The sequence below is a fragment of the Setaria italica genome, chromosome II (genome assembly GCF_000263155.2).
Source record: "Setaria italica strain Yugu1 chromosome II, Setaria_italica_v2.0, whole genome shotgun sequence".
Taxonomy (NCBI): Eukaryota; Viridiplantae; Streptophyta; class Magnoliopsida; order Poales; family Poaceae; genus Setaria; species Setaria italica.
This window is the reverse complement of record NC_028451.1, coordinates 45,407,236-45,420,462: the sequence shown is the minus strand read 5'-3', so window position 1 is coordinate 45,420,462 and position 13,227 is coordinate 45,407,236. Positions and strand designations below refer to the sequence as shown.

At 42.2% G+C, this 13,227-nt stretch overlaps 2 protein-coding genes across 9 annotated transcripts; one reads left to right on the top strand and one right to left on the bottom strand.

Annotated features, from left to right (window-relative positions):
• The first annotated feature begins 500 nt into the window (after window positions 1-500).
• LOC101785048 (DEAD-box ATP-dependent RNA helicase 27) lies at window positions 501-6,981 on the top strand. Of its 7 annotated transcripts, none has more exons than XM_012844127.3 (14): window positions 501-578; window positions 2,376-2,452; window positions 2,540-2,999; window positions 3,242-3,427; window positions 3,856-4,041; window positions 4,871-4,954; window positions 5,098-5,139; window positions 5,232-5,321; window positions 5,399-5,701; window positions 5,784-5,822; window positions 5,898-6,002; window positions 6,079-6,147; window positions 6,229-6,354; window positions 6,614-6,981. In XM_012844127.3, exons 2-14 carry the CDS (start codon window positions 2,403-2,405, stop codon window positions 6,797-6,799), a joined length of 1,926 nt encoding a protein of 641 aa, XP_012699581.1. In that variant the 5' UTR covers window positions 501-578; window positions 2,376-2,402; the 3' UTR covers window positions 6,800-6,981. The 7 variants fall into 7 exon arrangements, with proteins under 7 accessions (XP_012699581.1, XP_012699584.1, XP_012699579.1 ...); XM_012844130.3 differs by having other exon boundaries at window positions 2,373-2,452; window positions 5,402-5,701; XM_012844125.3 differs by having other exon boundaries at window positions 2,373-2,452.
• A 720-nt stretch (window positions 6,982-7,701) lies between these two features.
• Window positions 7,702-13,216, bottom strand: LOC101784388 (protein bem46). 2 transcript variants are annotated; one of them, XM_004958213.4, is made up of 9 exons: window positions 12,840-13,216; window positions 11,271-11,306; window positions 11,078-11,156; window positions 10,915-10,969; window positions 10,724-10,840; window positions 9,183-9,347; window positions 8,541-8,796; window positions 8,373-8,432; window positions 7,702-8,188 (listed from the first exon to the last, which is right to left on the bottom strand). In XM_004958213.4, the coding sequence occupies exons 1-9, from the start codon at window positions 13,075-13,077 to the stop codon at window positions 8,172-8,174; spliced, it is 1,023 nt and encodes a 340-aa protein (XP_004958270.1). In that variant the 5' UTR covers window positions 13,078-13,216; the 3' UTR covers window positions 7,702-8,171. The 2 variants fall into 2 exon arrangements, with proteins under 2 accessions (XP_004958270.1, XP_004958269.1); XM_004958212.4 differs by lacking the exon at window positions 8,373-8,432 and having other exon boundaries at window positions 12,840-13,077.
• Between the last annotated feature and the right edge of the window lie 11 nt (window positions 13,217-13,227).

The window sequence follows — 13,227 nt, the reverse complement described above, 5'->3', positions numbered from 1 at the left end:
CCGCCGCCCCTACCAAGCGCCGCCCCTGCCATTTGCCGCCGCCCCTGCCAAGCATCGCCCCTGTCAAGCTCCACCTCCCCTACCAAGTGCCGCCCCTGCCATCCGCCACCACCGTGTCCCCTGCTCTCCAAGGTAAGGAAAGTCTACACCATGCTAACAGGATCTCATTCTTAGTTTAGCTCTGACTTCCTTTGTCTAATCACCTAATAATGTAGTAGTATGTATAAACTTTTGGCCTAAGCATTGGACACCAGGTCGTCCATGCATTCATTTGAAAATAGTAAATATATAAGATAAATACTTTCACAAAAAAATGTCACCTTAAACATTGAAGCATCATATAAATAAAGGGACATAAAATTAAACAAAATAAAAGTGGACTAAAATTTCAAGTAAAAGGAGAACAAATAGCAAAGCCCAATATTCCATAGTAGGGCCCAATGGACCCAAAACTCTAACTGCATTAAGGCCCAGAACAAGGTCTAGGGTTTATAACCCAAACCAATCACGACCACCTGTTCCCTCATCTCCGCTCGTCACGCCGCCGCAGCTCACATCTCGTCTCCCCCTCCCCCGAGGTGTGTTGCGATTCCTGGTCCCCGAATTCTTCCAATTTCGTTTCTTTGGTAATCCGCATCTCAACCTGCATGAGGGCCAGTTTACATCGGGCCTGCTCAAATTCGTATGTTTCTTCGATTCGGTTGTTTCTGTCATTTTTTTGCTATAATTTGCTACCGATGTGTATCTGAGAAAATTGTCGTGATTTGCATTGCTTACAATCTACGAGTGTGCTTGTACTATTGACCATGTGCACTATATGATGCTTGGAATGTGTCGTCGAAGAGAGAATGGGGTTTGTCTTGTTCCTGTAAAAACAAAGCAAGTGAGGTAACCAGGTAACCGGTATTTGTTTAGTGGTAGTTCCAATTGGGCGCGGGTAGATTCAGTAGAACTATACTTTTGAATTTTAGTTTCGGATTGCAATGAAATGCCATCGATGTGTGTGATGGATGGTTTCATTAGTTTTGGTCTTTACTATTCACTCACACATGATAACTTGCTTATCGTGCTGATTGTTTGCCTGGTGTGCTTTGTCTGAGACTGTGCGGTGGTTCCGTGGTTGGCACTTGGTACCTACGAAACACGGATACTCCACCTGGGGACCGTATCCCGTATCGGATACGTATCCGATACGGATACGCCTCGGATACATATCCGTGGCGTATCCACGTATCCCCGATTAAATAGGCCGAAAACTTCGGATCGAAAACGTTTCCGCGCCTGGATTCGGCCCAGCCGGCCCAACATCACAGCACATCCCACCTCCTGCCCTACTCCCGTGACCCGTCGGGCGTCGGCTCTCCCACGCGCAGCCGCCTCACGCAGCGCATCGCCGCATTCTCCCGCTCGACCTGACGGCTGACGCAGCGCCTCCGCCTCTCGTCGGCCGCCGTCCGCTGGCCGCCGTCCGTGAGGCCGCCTCCTGCCAGCCGCCGTCCGCCTCCTGCGGCCACGGGCCGCGAGGCCGCCTCCCGCCGGCCGCAGGCTGCCTCCCGTCGGCCTCCGTCCGCCCGTGATTACTCCCGTCGGCCTCCGGCGTAAGGAGCCCCAGCCCCTGTTCAGGTGCCTGACTTCCTCTGATAGTGGTAGTGCAGGCCTCCCGTGAACCGTGAGTTCCTCCCAGTAATGGTAGCATAACATCCGTAAAGTGCATAGAGATTTACATTTTCTGTGTAGTGTATCCAGGCGATTTGGAAGTATAATCCATAGTCTACAGAATAAGGGCCCATGCAAGCATGGATGGTGGATTAAGTTCAGGGGCAGTGTGATCTTTATAATGTTGGCTATTGCACAGTTGTTGATTATCCTTTCTTTTCAATACTTAACTGGTTCAAATACAATTGCTTGGAGAATAGTAGCATATAGATTGCAAGTAGGAGGTAACGTGATGATAATTGGCCAATCTCCAGAATCTGGATATGAGTTTATATTGATTGATTGCAGTCCCAGGCTCCCATCCTCTCCTAAATTAGAACCTGCTATCATGTTATTCTCAGTGTAATAGACCTTAAATGTCTCTATGTTGAATTTGAACATCTATTTTGCAATTTAATATGCATTGTTATTTATTTATTAAAAAAATAGTTAAAACGTATCCGCGTATCGGGTTGTTTAAGAAATTGCCGTATCTGCGTATCCGTATCCTTCCGATACCGATACGCGTATCCGTATCCGTGCTGCATAGCTTGGTACTGAGATATTGGGATAGTCCATATGAATTCATAGTTAGACCATCTAGTTCTCTGTTATACAGATCCATTGTAATTGGATCTGTTTCTAATTGGTTGCATCTTTTCTTCTGTGAACATCAGTAGTGCTGCCGTATTCCCCCAATCTCCATCATGCAGAACGAGGAGGGTAAGATGGTGGACCTCTATGTCCCCAGGAAGTGGTATGTGCAGCGATCTTATTTGCGTAAAAGCTTTGTGAAATAGCATGCTATGGGGACACCACACATTCTTGACTCTGGCTTTTGCAGCTCTGCCACAAACAGGATCATCACCGCCAAGGACCATGCTTCGTTCATAGAGTCAGACTCTAAGGAGGAGGAGTCGGTGTACGACACCGCCTCAGACGGCGACGAGGGAGAGGAGAGGCAGCAGGAGTTAGAGAGCGATGACGAAGACGAGGATGTGGAGGAGCGAAGCAATGACGATGAGGAAGGGGAGGATGAAGATGAAGATGAGGACGAGAGCGAGGAGGAGGAGGTGAAGGAGGATAAAAAGAAGAAGAAGAAGGAAAAGGAGCAGGCGAAGGAGATGGTGAAGGAGGATAAAAAGGAAAAGAAGGAAAAGGAGGTGGGGAAAGAGGAAAAGAAGGTGAAGAAGAAGAAGGGGGAAGGGAGCGGGATTCTCTCGAACAAGCTCTGCTCTGAGCTCCCCATCTCTGAGCTCACTGCCAATGCCATCAGAGAGATGAACTACACCCACCTCACCCAGGTACCGCCTACCACTGTTTAAAATTTGCCATTGTATAGGCGTAAAGAGTGCAATTTATGCGAATTGCTTCTGTTCTCGCTTCTCAGCGCAATTCTGCAATTGCTTACCTTATTTTGTTTTATTTTTGGCAGAGATAGACTGCACAAAAGTTAATTATTTCTGTGAAAGTTTGTGTTATGTGGGTCGGTTTGCTACTATTTTTGTTTTTAGTATTGATGTGTGGTTTGTTTTCATGCTTGCAGATTCAAGCTAGATCAATACCACATCTGTTGGAAGGAAAGGATGTGATGGGCGCAGCCAAAACTGGATCAGGGAAGACTCTTGCGTTCCTTGTACCAGCGATTGAGCTGCTCCATCATCTGCACTTCTCGCCGAGGAACGGGACAGGAGTTATCGTGGTTTGCCCGACAAGGGAGCTTGCTATCCAGGTATATGGTTTGGTGTTGTTGATTTCCTCTGACAAATCATGATGCGACAGTATTCCTTTTGATTGAGCTCACATGCAGTATTCCTTTTGATTGATCTCACATGTTTTAAGGCTGTACAAGAGCTTTCTGTTGGAGAAACATTCGAAATCAGATGTGTCAGCTAGGATAATAATTACACTTTGTTAAGACAACATTTTGTAAAAATGAAAAATTGTTCGTGTTACATTGCTTTTAAGATAAGTTACAGAAAATGGTTCTTCAAATTGCAACTGCCAAAAATTGGCAAAATGTGGAACTTGAAATTGTAAATGCATTAGTATCTAAATTTTGTATAGTTGCAGTTGCAGCTCCGAGATTCTAAACATAAGTTAATGAATTGAAGCTTTTTATTTCACTTTTCTTAATCATTGTTGATTCATTTTCTCTAGACACATAATGTTGCCAAGGAGTTAATGAAGTATCACTCGCAAACTCTTGGATATGTTATTGGTGGTAATAACAGGAGAAGTGAGGCTGATCAGCTGGCAAAAGGGGTCAATTTATTAGTTGCTACCCCGGGCAGGCTTTTGGACCATCTACAAAATACCAAGAGTTTCATATACAAAAGGCTAAAGGTAATGGGACTTCTTTATATCGCTTTCATTTCAAAGTTTGAAGAAAATATGTGTGTTTAAGTATCATTTCGTTTTTAAGTTGCCGCATTAAGTAGCAAAGGCAAACCTGCAGTTGCATATCTCTAGTGTGCTAAACATACTTTTTGCATCAGTACTGCTTGACACTACGAAGGGATTGTGGTTTACTCCACCTACTGCAATTGTCCATGACTGATTGCTAAGTGTGAACATTAAATTAGAGTGTAGAAAAATTTGTTGCTGATTACACGAGGTATATGTAAAATTGTAAACAATGCTATACTTTATTTATTAAGTACTTTATCTCTGTATCATGTTTCTTCTTGGTTGGTTATTTGTTTTACCAGTCCTTGTTTGCTGTATTGGTTTTTTATCCTTATTAAGCCATTTCCATCTCCGTTACATCTTTCTGATGGGTTTGGTATTAGTCCCAGTTTGGTATTAGTCCCACCAAGATTGTAGATTTAGTTTGTCTGGAGTGTCAAAAATTGTTGGAGCTAAATAGCAAATAGCTGATTACTTTTTTAGGTAGCTAAGACTTGTATGTATTGTACAATTTTTTCTATTGTCTAATGGGAAATTATGTTTTAAACATTGTTTGGCTGGGATGGGCTCAAACTTAAGGTACAAAGCATGAAAGATTTGACAAACTGGGCTGGGCTGCCTTTCAGTGTTAGCCTGGCCTTTTCATTCGCCATCTGTTTGTGTTTACATGGAACAGGAAAACATTATTCATGGCCATGAATGCCAATATGCCATGAAACCCCTGCCCACTTTAGTCTGACAAAAGTCATTTTTGTTAATTTTGCAGTGCCTTGTAATTGATGAAGCTGATCGCATACTCGAGCAAAACTTTGAGGAAGATATGAAACAAATATTTAAACGCCTACCACAGGTATATGAGCTCTTGTAGTTCTCATTTTTACAATGTGTATATCTAGATGCCAAAACAGCTTACAATTTGATACGGAGGAAGTAGCTTTGAACTTTGCACTGACATAATGTTTTCTCTTTTGTTGTATTATGGATGATATGCAGAATAGGCAGACTGTTCTTTTTTCTGCCACACAGACTCCAGAGGTTGGTAGATCTGTTATCCAGTTTATTCAAAATTCTTATCCATGATTTCTATAGATTGCTTTTCTTCTTATGCTTTGATGTATCTCACACAGGTTGAAAAATTTGCTAAATTGTCATTTGAGAAAAATGAAGAAAGTAAAGAAAAACCAGTTTATGTTGGAGTTGATGATGATAACTCAAAGGTAAGGAACTGCTTCACCAGGTTATTCAACTATACTTTCAAGAGTATTTTGTAGGAAAAATAACCTTGATTCTTCAGCAGGCTACTGTTGAAGGCTTACAACAGGGGTATTGTGTCATTTCTAGTGAGAAGAGGTTCCTGGTTCTCTATGCTTTCCTAAAAAAGAAACAGAATAAGAAGGTCATGGTGTTCTTTTCATCATGCAATTCAGTCAAGTTCCACACAGAACTTCTGAATTTCATTGGGATAGAGTGTTTTGATATCCATGGGAAACAAAAGCAGCAGAAACGAACTACAACATTCTTTAACTTTTGCAAGGCAGAAAAGGGCATCTTATTGTGCACGAATGTGGCTGCACGTGGACTTGATATCCCTGATGTGGTAAGGTTTTGGCCTGTTATCTTTTAACATGAGACATAATTTTTTGTTCCCAGCTAATTGAAGCATCTGGTTCCTTCTTTAGGATTATATCGTGCAGTATGATCCTCCAGATGAGCCAAAGGTTGGTGACTCTAAACAGATCCAGTGCAATCTACTACTCTCTTCCTCTAACTGCAATTTGGAATTTCACTTTCAGGATTACATTCACAGAGTTGGGCGCACTGCACGTGGTGACAAAGGCAAAGGAAGTGCCTTACTGTTCTTACTACCAGAAGAATTGAAATTTCTCATTTACCTGAAGGTATTTATGAACAACATAATATCTGTGCCTTCCCCCCTGAATTTAGAGAAATCACACATTTATTGATTGTCTGCAGGCGGCCAGGGTTGCCCTGACTGAATATGAGTTCAGTCAAAAAAATGTGCCAAATCTGCAATCACACCTCGTAAGTATCTCTTTCAGGATACCCAAATTATTTCAGTTCCCCTTCTTTTGTCGGGTATTTATAACTAGAATTGTTGTGCAGGAGAAAATTGTTAGCGATAATTACTATCTAAACCAGTCTGCAAAAGAAGCCTACCGATCCTACGTTTTGGCGTACGACTCCCACTCTATGAAAGACATTTTTAACGTCCATCAACTCGATCTGCAGGTAAATTTTCTGCAGAGTTTTCAGTTATCGCACAGTTGATATTTCCTAAAGTTTAGTTTATCCCTTGAATCAACCAAGGTAGCAGAGAATGTAAATATAACTTGTCCCGTTGGTATAAGATAAATGATGCTATTTCATATACCCTGTATGGCGTCAACGGCATGAAAATGAGCATCAGTTAATTGCGTATGGATTGCCGCGTTGTGGTACCGTACAGAAAACTCAACAATCTAATGTCGAATTCGTTGCTATCCTGCAGAAAGTAGCTGCATCATTCTGTTTCAGAAGCCCTCCTAAGGTGAATCTGGACCTGGAGAGCAGTGCAGCGAAACATAGGAAGAGGAGGAGATTAGATGGTGGGAAGAGGCATGGCATCGGCCCTTCGAATCCTTACGGAAGGAAGGACAAAGACGGTGGCAATAAGCGACAGTTCGCGAGGTTTTAGAAAAGAAAGAGCCTTTCACGGGGTTGTGTAATACCAGAGCTTCAATGTTACTGGCTTTGGAAAATTTTGACGGATCACTTATGCTAGGGTGGATGAGATATTATCACTCGTGTTAAGGGATGGTCACTTGATGCGCAATTTCTCCCCGCACAGTGGAATGGATTCTTGATGATTTCATAGTGCTTCGGTTGCTGCACAAGCGAAAGGATCAGTTCATACATAATCCCTGTTAGGACCGTGTAGGGTGAACGCAAGTTTTTGCCAATTTTACATTGGATATTCGGATGCTAATTAGGAGGACTAAACACCATTTAATTATAAAACTATTTGCACAGATGGCTAATTATAAAACTATTTGCATAGATGGAGTCTAATTCGTGAGACAAATCTATTAAGACTAATTAATTCATCAGTAGCACATGGTTACTGTAGCACCACATTATCAAATTATGGACTAATTAGGATTAATAGATTCGTCTCGCGAATTAGACTCCATCTGTGCAATTAGTTTGTAATTAGACTATATTTAATACTTCTCTATGATGAAGTGGACAACGCCCTCCTTATGCCACGTGTTCCGTCTGACTGCTGCTTCCACCTCACAACACAACAACCTAGGGTTGGTACTTGGTAGTGGTTGGAAGGGACGAGCGTCTAGTTTGGCACTGACCATGGCCGATGGAGACTCATCCAGTCATCTGCAACTAGCAAGGTTAACCTCCAAATAGAGTAGAGGTACCCCTCCCCTCACCCTCCCCTCCAGTAAAAAGATTGGTGGTATCCAAAAACTTATCATAACTTTTGCAGCGCTTTTAAAAGATATAGCTCCTGCTGAGACATCAATGGTTACACAAAAGGAGACAAACAAATTTGTTGAAAATATTATATGGCCACTGAGCAAATGAAAAAGGGCCAACACCAGTTTGATAAATCAAATCCACGTTAAAACAAGGGGTTCACAACTCACTTTCTTGCTAGAACATTTCAGTATGCAAGGGAAAAAAAAAACAGGAAACCACATTGGTAACAAACAATCAAAATCACAAAACTAGATGGTTGAGCCAACGGGCTTACAACCTATGTAATCAGAGCCACATTTTCAGGAATGTTCTAGTAAAGAAATGCTATATAATTCGTACATTCAATCAAGAGGATATGTTTGGCTCATGGGCAATGAGTTAACAAATGTAGCAGCAGAGCATGCTGGAGAACACCCTCGAAAAATATTCACAACTTGAGCTTCTTCGGGTAGAATGGAGCCGAACAATTGCCTGAATTAATTGTTGCAGTGAGCTAGTTCATTGGTGATAGAAATTGCAGCAACAACAGTAAACATTTTCTTGGAAAAAGAAGTCTGATCCAGATGTTCCGGTCAACCAGCAGCTTCACCTAGAGAGAGATATCCATCAGAAACAAGCCAACACAACACTGACATTTGCCATCAGCATCACGACAGTATGTGGTTCCAAAATTTAACAGAAATGGAAAAAAACAGTAATGAATAGCATTAACATTAGTAAAATTGCGGAAGGTACTCAGACAATGAGAACACAAACTTAACATGGAAACATACTCTGGCATTTATAGCAATTAGCATTTAGCAACCAAAACTGAATCCATCCAGGAAAGTCCACTGCAGTAAGCAACGTACTTCAAAAATAAACTAGCCCCATCTCAAAAGCAAAGACAAGAACAGGATAAACTCTGACAAAAGTATCAAATAGATAAGGCAGTAAATTACCATCCTCAGCAATTTCACTTTTGAAGCTGGCATCATGACTCTGAACTTCCGGAGCATATTGATCCAAAAACAATTGAATTGCCCTCCAGTACCGGTCCCCTCCAGACATCCAGGTATCCATGTGCATGCCACTAGGAAAATCAATAAATCTGCAAGTTCTGTTATGCTCGACAGCTTTATCATATAGCATCTTCATGTGTGAAGGGGGGACAAGTTCATCTTGCAATCCAGAAAGGAAAAGAATGGGTTGATTGACCTGCAATGAACAGATGAACTCAGGCAAGGAATAGCGCATACCAACAGTTGCTTGAATCAAAAAAATGGAAGAAGAAAAATGGAAATGAGCATATGCAAAGATTTGAGGCCATATCGATTTAGTAGCTTTGGCTATTTCTGTACATACAAGACATAGAATGCTGAAATTGTGGGGCAAACGAATCTAGGTTGGAACTCATTATAAATTTCAAACACACAGGCCAATGGAGAAAACGTAAACGAACATATGGCATCCAATGTCCTGTAAAAGCATGAAATCTACACCCTAATGTTCCAAAAATGAAAGAAAAACAAAAAAATCGGTAAACTGGTAACAAAAGCACAGAACATTGATCAGGAAGTCAATTTAAACCACCGAAAGCTCACCTCTCCAACAATATCAAGTGTACTCCATGGAGAGCGAACGACACAGTTCAGAAGTTTTGGACCTTTAGATGAGCTTCCACCTATGAACCATCTTAAGAAGGGAAGCATGATACCAGCCATATCCAATATAGATGTAAATGTGTTTTCCAGTATCAGAGCAGCCACCTGCAGCATGGAGCAATTCATATAATGTTTTTGCTTGATTTCGAAGCATAACTGAACACATAAGCAAATGTTACACTATAATATGGATTCTTGACGAAGTAATCATATGGCTTAGTTCAGAAATATACTATTAACTGATAGGTGAAAGATGGGACCATAGTTACATGATAGCAGCCAATCTGGATGGAAGGGGGGAGAACAATCTAGGTCTAATTTGGCAATTTCTTTCCCCAAAAGGTGAGACCTTTCTCCCATGCTATACCTTACAATGTGCTGCCTGTTAATGTAGCAATGTGCCATCGTTCATTTTCAGCATATAATCAAGATCGTAGGTTGCAGTCAGCCACCAGTCCAATACAAAGGTCAATTTTCACTTTAAATTATGCTACAGCTACAACAGTAATGATAAAATGGGAAGCTGTTTATTGCATGCGGGACTTCACAATACAAGCAGTGGCTGCTTAAGTCAGTCTCCGTTGCACACGTCAGCAAATCTTCTCCCCACTTCTTACTACTCACATCAAACCTTAAAGTTATGTTTGATTTCAAATATGGCGTGAGTTTACAAAAGGATTTATTTTTTCCAGAAAAGACTTTATCTATCAAAAAAAAGCGTTCAACTGTTATGAACCATAGTTCATCAGGGGTAAACACCACCAGTATAGCCGAGCAGAGTTGGCTTGGAGGGAGACTAGACTATTGGGGAACTTGGGATCAATTTCTTCTTTCTTCATTGCTTGATTACAAATGACCGCCATGCCTCTGTTTATATAGAGCCGGCTAACAATCTTAACAACCTTATCTAATCTTAAGGCCTAATCCGTTTAACTAACTGTGGCCATCCAGGCTGCCATACCCATAACATCAACAGTCTCCAAAGGCTACATATTTTAAGCAGGCTTCAATACCCCCCATCCATGTGTTCAACATTCAAGTGTAGTACAGTAATAACCATGGTCGAGCCAGTTCTTGATTTTCACATCCTTTCATCCCCTCCCCCCAATTTCTCAACATTGGTCCTAGCATAACATGGGAGGAAAAAAGTGTAGGGATGATGGTGGGTTGGTTTGTTCCTGTGGTGGGAGTGGGCATCAGTATGTTCCATCTCCATTAATCATCAAACAAAAGTGAAACTTGTCTATCTTTTAACTTGAAATCCGGTAGGATAATCGTAGAAAGGATCATCCACATCATAATTGCAGGAAGCATTCAAGTTTAATTTGCGGACATGTTCGTGTCACTTCACAAAATAAACTAACATTGATATAAAGTGCAGGTGGGGATACTAATGTCACCAATCCAATAGCATAGGCAACAGATCCTCTTTCTTACTTTCCAGCAGCGATACAAATTATATAATGTAGTAAAATGACTACCTTGTCAGGATTATTTTTCGCAAGAACTGCTCCCACAGCACCTCCTAAAGATCTTCCAAAGATAACTATCCTGGATGTGTCAATGTCCTTCCTCTGAGCTAGATGATCAAGTGCAGCCTAGTACATAGGATATCTGTAAAAATTGAGGAAAGACAGAACCAGTGAAGTAAAATATAAAGGAACCAGCAAACCTGTGCATCATATGTGATCCCTTTCTGAGAAGGATAACCATCACTCTCACCATACCTACAGACGTATTCAACTTTAGATGCAAATGAAGTGAAAACGTTTGAATCCAGAGTATAAGCTACAACTCTGAAAAATGGTACAAATGTAACAGAAGTAATATCATACCCTCTATAAGAAAGCATAAAAACATTGCACTGTAGCCGCTGCATCATTAGTCGAACAAATTCCAAACGGTGAGCAATGTCTACCAATAGTAAAGGATTTTAACAGAATGAGATTCTGACAAAATAATTAAAATTTGAGCTGTCGTATGAGGTATGATTTCTATGTACATAATTAAGAACAAAAATCAGGATACTGCCAGCATTTTCTTGGAAGAACAGGATGGTTGGACCTGCATCAGAAAAAAGCATACCATGAAAAAATTAGCAAATCAGGCATAGGAGTGAAGAAGATCGAGCAAAAATTGGATAAGCTCATAAGCATGTCATAGTGATTTAGGAAATAAGGTAAGATCAAAGCACAGAAGACTAGAACAGACCATCATCATATCCTCTCCTAAAACCATTCCTTTCTGATATAGTTAGGCATCACAAGTACCTAATAACAAATGCTATAACAATTGTAACTCCTTTAGCTATATCATGTTAAACTAAAGTAGTATCTAAAAACAACAGCACATGATGCATTCAATAAAAAAATAGACAAGAACATGAGCCATGCAACTCATTTAGTATATGGACAAAATCAGTTAGTCCATGGTGAACACGTAGTAATAGATACGACTAGCAAGATGATAACCATGCAACTAAACAGCTAGGTTCTAAGGTTCTATGCATACTTATTACATTGATCAATCTAGCTTGAATCATTGTATAGCAGTCATGTGTGCATCTATACTTTTAACAGATCAGTTGTCGCTACCGTCCCCTCTCATGGAGCTAGCTGGCCAGATTGTCTGCTTGCTGATAAGGGGCCAAGGAGTGAACGACTGAGTTGTGCAGGAGAAGCTAATTTCAGCGTTTTTCATGGAAAGCAAGCCAAGGATGCTGACCAGTTAATCTGTTATGGAATTAGAAGTTGAGTTTGCCGTTTACGCCAATGACAAAGCACTAGTTCAAACAAAATATATCCTGCCTCAACCTGCTTTCAACCCACTCTCTATTCACATGAACACTTTCAGTAATCAAGCATGGCATCCCATACGAACACATAGCCAAAAAGCTTCATACGGCCAAAAAGCTTAGTAATTATAATTTCTAAAGCAGCACATATGGTGGAGACCTAAACCAACAAAAAAAACTTGTGGCATAATGTAGTTTGATCTGTTAATAACCATCTAGAGTCAAGGCAAACGTAATACACCAAATCTAAGAAGGGAAGAACCTTTCACACTGGAGCAGTTTACAAGGCATTCGACTAATAGCAAATTAAAGAAAATCTGAGCATCACATACGCCGCCGAGTAACATGTATGAGATCACTAAGTCCGCAACACAGGAACCAGCTAGCTAAATTTCCACCCGCTAGTTGCTAGTCATCAGCTCCGATGTGCATCATAACTTAGAAACCCTAGAGATCGATCAGCTACAAATCCACAAAAGTAGAAATCGTTGGCAATAATTCTAGCGTGTCCTTGGTGAATAATCCGAACACTGCCAAAATACACCAGCCCAATATCCTATCAAGGAATCTAAGAGCTGAAGCAACTGCGACGCCACTACATGCATTGGGAATTTGGGATCAAAATAGAGTCCTCAAATCGAACCACGAAGAGATCCACCAGCTGACGCCCCCACCGGAAAATTACATACAGTCTACCAAACCTGCAGAGCAACAGCCCACGGGGGAAGGAGAGGAAGAGGCAAGCAAAGACAGGGAGGGAGGATTGGGAGCTCGAGACGAAGGGGAAGCGGGCTCGCGCTCACCTCGGCAGGTCGGGGAGTGGCGGATGAACCAGGAATGGAGCCGCACGCCGTCGGCGGCGCGGAGCCAGACGTCCTCGTAGGCGAGGCGGAGGCGCGCGGGCGTGATGGGGTACGCGCGCGCCAGGCCCGGGAGCACGGGCACGTAGACGAGGCGCTCCTGCAGCGCCACCAGCGCCGCCAGGCCGGCCACCGCCACGCCCCCCGCACCGTACGCCAGCGCCTTGAGCCACCCCACCATCTCTCCTCCCTCCGCCGCCGTCGCTGCTCTCTCTGAGGAAGGGAAGCGACTTCTCCTGGCCTGGGTACCGTGGTGCTGCTGCGGTGAGCGCGACGGCGCGGCCGAGACCCGACGAGACCGAGAGGGGCTGATCCTGGGCCTGGGCCTGGG